The 7,936-nt window shown below is 32.7% G+C and overlaps 1 protein-coding gene across 1 annotated transcript; it reads left to right on the forward strand.

The window, feature by feature from the left end:
- Positions 1-2,307: 2,307 nt before the first annotated feature.
- On the forward strand, positions 2,308-3,471 carry LOTGIDRAFT_153187 (hypothetical protein; the record flags this gene model as incomplete). The annotated part of the gene is made up of 1 exon (XM_009057112.1): positions 2,308-3,471. The coding sequence occupies one exon, from the start codon at positions 2,308-2,310 to the stop codon at positions 3,469-3,471; it is 1,164 nt and encodes a 387-aa protein (XP_009055360.1).
- Between the last annotated feature and the right edge of the window lie 4,465 nt (positions 3,472-7,936).

The following is a 7,936-nucleotide window of genomic DNA, read 5'->3' on the forward strand; positions in this document are numbered from 1 at the left end:
CCTTTCCAGAAAGAGTTTATTGATTTATATCCATCAAAATTTAAAAAAATATAAATAGAGAATTATCTATTTGAGTGCTTGAAAAATGAAATTTCCATACCTTCGCTCAAATCGATTAGGTATTAAGTATGTTTGCTAAAATCGTTTAATGAAATCAATATTAGGTTGTTAGTAATTTGATCGTTTTTAAATTAATATCGACTCAATGGTACTTCATCAAGTTTCTCTCTATCCCATACTTAAATGTAATTAAATTTTTTTAAATCACAAAACATTAGTATCATACAATAATATTACTGTAACATAAAAGAGCAAAAAATCTGAGAGAAAAGATGGGTGGAAATTGTTATAATCTCATCGAAAGTTAAATTTTATTTCTGATGCATTTTGTCACAGATACATTAATGACCAAATGGAGCTAACGTATCACTGAAATTGAAACTGTATCAAAACAAGTTACCTATTTGCGCGAAGAGATAATTTTTTATGTTCATATTTCAATTCAGTGGCGTAGAGGAAGTATGACGAATGTGGGTGTTTGGACACGAAGCTAATATATCTGAGGCCTTTGCTATTATAGTGGCTAGTTTTAGTGGTTTCGTAAGACTGAGTAATAATTGCTAAACATTTGCATGTTGAAAAAGAACACCATTTCTTTATTGTTTCGTTTCGTCATATGTAAATAAAAACATTCCAGCTTTTTATTGCAGCCCGCATAAAAAAAAACGTTCTTTTCAATTCGCGAATATCAGGCGTCAAATGACCTGTAGGAGTGGCGGAGGATTCAAGACACCGTAATTTCACTTGTTTTAAAAAGTAAATTTTAATAAAGGATTTTTTTTGAAAGCTAGATTTTAATGAAGGATTTTTTTAAAGTTTATGTCGCCTGGATGGTCATAAACAAACGAACTTTCATAAAATATTTAAAACACTATCTGGTGCCATAAAGAAATCTATTTAAAAGATTGTGTATAATTGACCAAATTATTCAAAAGAATATTTTTTATTGTCTGTATGTTTAGAATATTTCTAGGTCAGTAGATTTCGACTCAGTAAATGTTAACATTCAGAATTCAGATAAGAGTAATAACAATCATTCTGTCTACTATTTTCGCCCTTCCCATGTACTATGATATATTTAGCCACAGGAAAAATTATGCTTTCTCTATTCTTGTTTCAATTTGTCATTGCTTTTCTATTTTATTATATTAATTTGTCTAAGTTATTCTAAAACATTTAGGGTCAGTTCTTCTTTTTTATCATTACGAGACCTTTTTCATGGCAGGTCCATCTTCTCAATATTGTTTACGTAACTCAGTTAAGCCTATCAATTGACACTCTTCTTTAGCAATAAAACGTGGATTCGAACACTGTGCCAAAAACTTTATACTAACAGAAGTCTAACTTCCTAAAACTTAATCGCCCTTTTGAGACCTTGGGCTAGCTACGGTCCTGTTTTTTTTTTAGAGTCACCTTATTACAGTAAAACATCTTCTTTTCAGATTAAACCATAGTGATCAATAAATAGTTGAAGTGGCTCGACGAGAAAGAAATGTTTTGTCTGAGAGCTGTTAATGGTTAGTGTTCTGTGACGGAGGTTTTACACGCCAGCTTCAATTTTATAACAGCACATACTCAATGAATTATGTAATTCATTTACTTTATTCTGTAGATCCCAGGTGAATGTTTGTTATATATGTCAATATAATAGTGTTGCGTGTAAATAAGATTCGGGAAGAATTTGTGTTGCGTTGTGATAAACTTCAGCGAGATTCAACGATACGGTTCAAGAACAATCAGTTTTATGCTGATGAATACTTTTTGATAACGTTCGAGAAACTGAAGATAAAAAATGAAATTTAGTGTTACGATTAGAAAACTTTTATGAACATGTGTTACGTCTAAAAAGAAATACTCCCAGAGAGATAAGTATAACTTTTCGGAAGTATCTATGTTAGAGTAAGATAAAATTCGAGAAGAAATAGTGTTATGTGTTATAACGTCTGGAAAGAAGTGTTACTTCCAGATAATGCTCATATATTATATATAGCAGGTAACACTTAGAAGTAATCATAGATATGCTTTCATAACCTTGAAAATCAGATAATATTTAGATATAATCTGCACAAATCATGGTATACGGTTGTACTAAGTTAGAATCTGAATTCAGATAAACTACGGTACGTAGAGAACATTATATTGATTGTGACACAGTGGAAACTATCAGATTTCATTCTCTAGAAAAAAATCTTCTAGACTACTGCGATGGTAGAATATATGTTAAAACTCGTTTTCGTCAACATTATAATGACTAAAATATATTGTATCCTTCTTTGTACAGAACCGAATGTAATGAAATCGGTTAGAAATGGTGAAAAACTTGAAGGTTATTTGATAGAAGCGACTACAACCAGCCTGATGAATTGTGGTAAAGAATGTGTTTATCAAACGAATTGTTTATCGTTTAATTACAATACACAAACTGGAAGATGTGAATTAAATCGTAATGTTAATTCATCTTCATCTCCCTTAATCAGTTCTCCGGGATTTTTATATTCCGACAAATCTAATTGGATAAATGTTGTTACTGATCCCTGTCGAGATGTTACTTGTTTGGATAATGAGAAATGTGTTGTGAAGAATGATACGGGTGTTTGTATAAAATATGACTGTTATATTCCATCGGAAATGTTATATTCTGGTGAACCGCTTTATTCTGGAACGGTTACCGAATATGACGCAGTTTATTCTTGTTCGGGCCCTGGGGTAGTTCGAGAAGACGTGACATTGACCTGTGAACAGAATGGACATTGGGTAGGTGGACAGTGTAGAAAAATATCCTCCTGTTTACAAATTAAACAATGTGAGAAAAATTATACTGATGGAGAATTTTGGCTTTATCCATTAAAATATAATAATACAGAGAGGGTTAAAATCTATTGTGACGGTCTCAATACCACAACGCCAAAAGAATACGTTTCCTTGCCCAAGGGTAACGTGGTCGTTTACTCAAAATATATCATAGATAATACAAACATTGCACTCTGTAAACTGAAAGATTCAGATTCGTCTGCTTGGGGGCAATCGGAGTACTTTAAAGTCCGAGTGATGCCAGACACAATGATCATCGACCAAACCGACAAAGAGTTTGCCAAACTCATAGATGGAGTGCATCAAAATTATGGAATGGCTTCTGATTGTTCACTTTTGATTCCATCTTGTGGACGAGCCGTTACTGGCTATATGATGATAAATACAACCAATACTGGATTGATCATTGATGAATCTTTAGATTGGGTAACGTTTGGATGGACCCCTCATAAACTCTATTATAATAGATCAAGTTCATATATTCTAGAAGCTAAATGTGGAGGGTATTGTGGTGGATGTAAAAGCGATAGTGATTTGATGTTTGTCCTCGATGACGGTTTTGAATTGGAGAATGATGAAGCTATAGAGGTGTCTTGTTGATCTAAAAGTATGGGAATTAGACACATCGTGGATCTGAACACTTAACTCGGTCATTATTTCTTGCACGGTTCTCTATAGCATTGACCATAAAGGTTAAGATTTATTTTTTTGAGAAGGTGGCTTAAATATGGGCATTCCAATTTTTTGAATATGGCATGTGGACTAGCGTTTCTCGGTACTTATAATAATGTTAATAATGTCAATAATGATTGTTTTGGAAGTCTTTGCATTATGCGGCCTCTATTGCTTTTCTTTTAAAAGTCAGTATGCCAAGGTTCAGTCGATTATGGGCTGACCGATTTCAGTCATATTTACTAATGAGAATATATTAAGTAATTACTTGCATTTTAAAAGGATGTACAATAGATCAATGGTGGCTCAAGCCTATAGCGTCACGATTTTTCAGCTTAAGTAATTATTGTGAACATTTGCCATTTAATACTATTACAAACGTCTATTTCTAGCCGGCGAATTTGCAAATTCAGCATTGCTTGAAAGTCATATATCGTTACTAACAAAGACTAGTTTATGCTTAATCACGCATGCTGTTATCACAGGTTTATTGTAAATTGTCTTTTGTTATTCCACATAATGTTCACAAGGATTGGTATTGAATTCATTCAGCCAACTACACCAACCAATCCAACCGGAATTTAAAAATGACTTGGGGAAAAATGTGGAATTAAGTGGAATCCAGTCAGAAAAAGGCAATAGTTCAAGTTTCGTTAGGTTTTATGGGTGTTAATAAGTTGCTTGTCGGATTGTATGAATATTTTAATCAAAAACAACTATCTCTATTTCAGCCTCTGATAGATATTTTGACAGTTGTCGCCTAATGTAGCCTAGAGTAAACAAAATATTAGCCCTGTTTATGGGTATTTTTTACACCTCCGAAGGCGCCTAATTTTATGCATAATATATTACCCTGCCTTTACGTAGACTGTAAATTTGTGTTGGAAATCAATGTTACTTTCGTTTTGTTAGTAGCACTTGAACCTGTGACCCTTGAAGTTTTGATTGCACTTGCTGTCTTAAATGACAGACAAGAGATGAAAAAAAAAACACAGACGCGAAATAAAGGGATTAGGTGGATTATGATGGTAAAGCTGAACTGCGAAAATATCCATCTTTTCTAATATATCTGGGATTTAAGATTTAGAAAACCGGCACCTTCAGAGGTGTGGGAAATGACCACAAAACTGGATTCAGTTTTTCTGCCTCCACACTAGCCGACAACTGTCCAAAATCCTAAACAACGTCAATTTCGAGCTATTATTTATATTATTGGGCCAGTTAGTTCTGTTTGAAAGATTGATTTGAATACCAACCCTTTTTCTAAACTTTAAACATTGTAGTTGTTGACTATTTTACATGCTGATGATTATATACTGTTATGAGCAAAAAAACATGATACTCAAAGATAGGAGTGGAATAGAAACCGATATTGTCTTAAAACTTATTCTCGAGAGTATTCTTTTTATTTATTTGTGAGACAATGACGAAGTTTAATTATTAATATCATTCTTTGAAACAATGCTTACAAATGAAGGTAATAAACAAACAACGAAAATAGTGATGTTAAACCTGGATTTCAAGCTGTTAATATCTATAACAAATTGTTAGACTAAGTCATTGACAAATAAAGTTTTCTTCACAGTCTTCGTAATCGTCCCACAGTTCAAAATAAAGAAAATCTAAATTGACAACGCAATAACATTTTCACGCAACTATGAGCACTCATTAATTTGAATATTTCATCATGAAAAGTATCTTCTATACCTATGTTCAAAGTCCAGCCGTCCTATACGGATGGAACTATCACAAGTGGGATGTGAGTTTCATTGTATATGCAGTCATCTTCTTTATTACATACATGACTGTGTAATCCTACTACACTGATACACAGAAAATCAGATCAAACTACTTTTTAGTACAAAAAATATATACAACGGTAGTATTCTTCCTTTAACCACAAATGTATTCTTATCTCCATCCGATGAGCGTCCCTTTGACACTCGAGTATATTTATCGCTGTAAATAATGCACATAAAAACAACAAATTGGCATAACGCAGACACCATAATTTTGAGCGGTAGTGTCGCCAACATTGACTCACGTATTTTTTCAATAATGGCTTTTCTTATACTCCTGATATCTCTAATGAGATGAAATACTTGCATTTATCATGATATTTATTCCCGTGACAATGGGTCTAAATTTTCAAAGCCGCACGAGTAGAATCTCCAAACTAACCGATAATTTTAAAGCTTGGGGTTGCGGTATTTATAAGTTGTTATTATTTTGTTACAAATTGAAGTGATGTATTTCGATCATTAAAGATGAAGCATGAAATTTTGCAAATATTTGCCATATCTATGCATTTGCCATATCTATGCTGTTCTTCTCTACCTTCCCGAAATGCCGTCTGCTATCCACTTCAGTTTAAAACCTTATTCAGCACAATCTGTGACTACGATACTATTTATAGTAACTACCATGCCTCATTTGTTTCTGTGCCGAATCTTAGACTAGTCATCGAGAAAAATTAATCAAAGGTGTGACGAATTATTATGATCTCATTGTTTTAGTCACCCAATCTTGTAATAAGCTAAGTTTAATTTATTTTTTCAATTTTTTTTTATTATCAACACAAAACAAACAAAAGACAACATGACTGACTTTTTATATCATTTGCTGATGTCGCCGACTTTCAGTTTGGAATCGATTAGTAACATCCTTATCGTTCCAACGACCGATAATCGATATCGCCCACAATCGGAACATTACTGGGTTCGACCAATTTATGTCCAGTTATATATGTTGTAAACATATATTGTTTTCTTTCAGAAAAAGCGAAGGTTATTAATGTCTCACAGGAAAAACAAAGACGAAGTGTTTCATACATTATAAATGGGACCCAGAGGGGATTGTGTTTAAAGTGATACTACGTCTTAGAATGAACATAAAATTTAAGTTCTCGAAATGGTCAATATTAGTATATATTCATCAGTTGCTTACCTGGTGTCATAAAGTTACAACAGAATCCCTGTAAAATCTGGAAAATTAGAAATTTCATAAAACTAAGTAATTATTAAAAAACGCTTAATCTTGATATTAAGCATATTTCAATAGTTAATTACAAATTATGGATAATTACTAAGTTTTTGGGATTAATCGGATTATATAAATATTCTGTTATGTTATTTATGACACCAGGTATATCTACTGGCTCTTATTCGGCAAGTTTAAAATTCTTCAATTTTATGTCCATTCTAAGACGTAGTATCACTTTCACAATATGGGTTATGTTGAAACTGTAAAGTCTATATCAGTCATTTTTCCATAAATGTCAGTAGACTTGTTTAATGAATATTACTTGTAATAAGTTGATTTCTTCATTACGACTATGAGATGAATATTCTAAAATATTCCATTAAAATGCGCACACTTAATGTACCATGTCATTACATATGGCAGGACAAAATTATTGCTTTTTGCTACAAGAAATCTGACTTTTTTTTATCTCAATTTTGATATATATGATTGTTATAAAATTCATGTCAAGAGGTACTAAATAAACAAAATAAAGCAACATCATAAACAGTACGCATATTCTATTTATAATATCAAACATCCGCTACGTTCTTCTCAGAAAGGTTTGTAGGTTGTGAAACACCATGATATTTGTGTTACTGTTGAATGTAGTTTGTTATACTTCGTTGTCTGTTATACTTCCTCACAAATAAATATATAGCTTGCCAGATAAAGTCATATACTTCTACGACAGCAAATAAGATAAAAAAAAAAACGTTAACAAAAATAGAAAAAAACACATATTGCTGTGTAATTTGGCGAAGATACAAAATTACTATTATATATTTATTTATATATCACAGGTATAACTATATAACTATCAGTAGCTTTTATAGTAGACCGAAACATCTGTCTATATTCCAGCTTCAATCAGCTACTTTACAGATATTGGCTGATGTAGAGACAGAAAAAATAGGCCCTGTTAAATGGATCTTCGCAGATGCAGGGGGTTTTAAACCTGTTTAGATACCTCAGATATGAAAAACCCAGATTTGAAAAGAAGAATAGTTTTGTAGTTCAGTCATACCATCATTTTCTTCCTACATCTTTTATGTCATGTCTCTGGTTCCATCAAAGTTTTTTTTTAACAAAAACTGATATCGCATCGGCCATTAAAAACTGCGTGCAAGAGTAACCAACAGGGTAGCAAGATGAATTAGAAAGTCAAAAGACAAACTATCACTGAATGGTAACTCTTTACACACATGTTTAGCAGTACCCCCACTCCCTCCCTGACACTGTATTCTCGCTGTTAGGTTGACTGAGAGGTAATGTTACTGACACTATATTCTCGCTGTTAGGTTGACTGAGAGGTAATGTTACTGACACTATATTCTTGCTGTTAGGTTGACTGGGAGGTAATGTTACTGAC

Source organism: Lottia gigantea (assembly GCF_000327385.1).
Source record: "Lottia gigantea unplaced genomic scaffold LOTGIsca_3, whole genome shotgun sequence".
Taxonomy (NCBI): domain Eukaryota; kingdom Metazoa; phylum Mollusca; class Gastropoda; family Lottiidae; genus Lottia; species Lottia gigantea.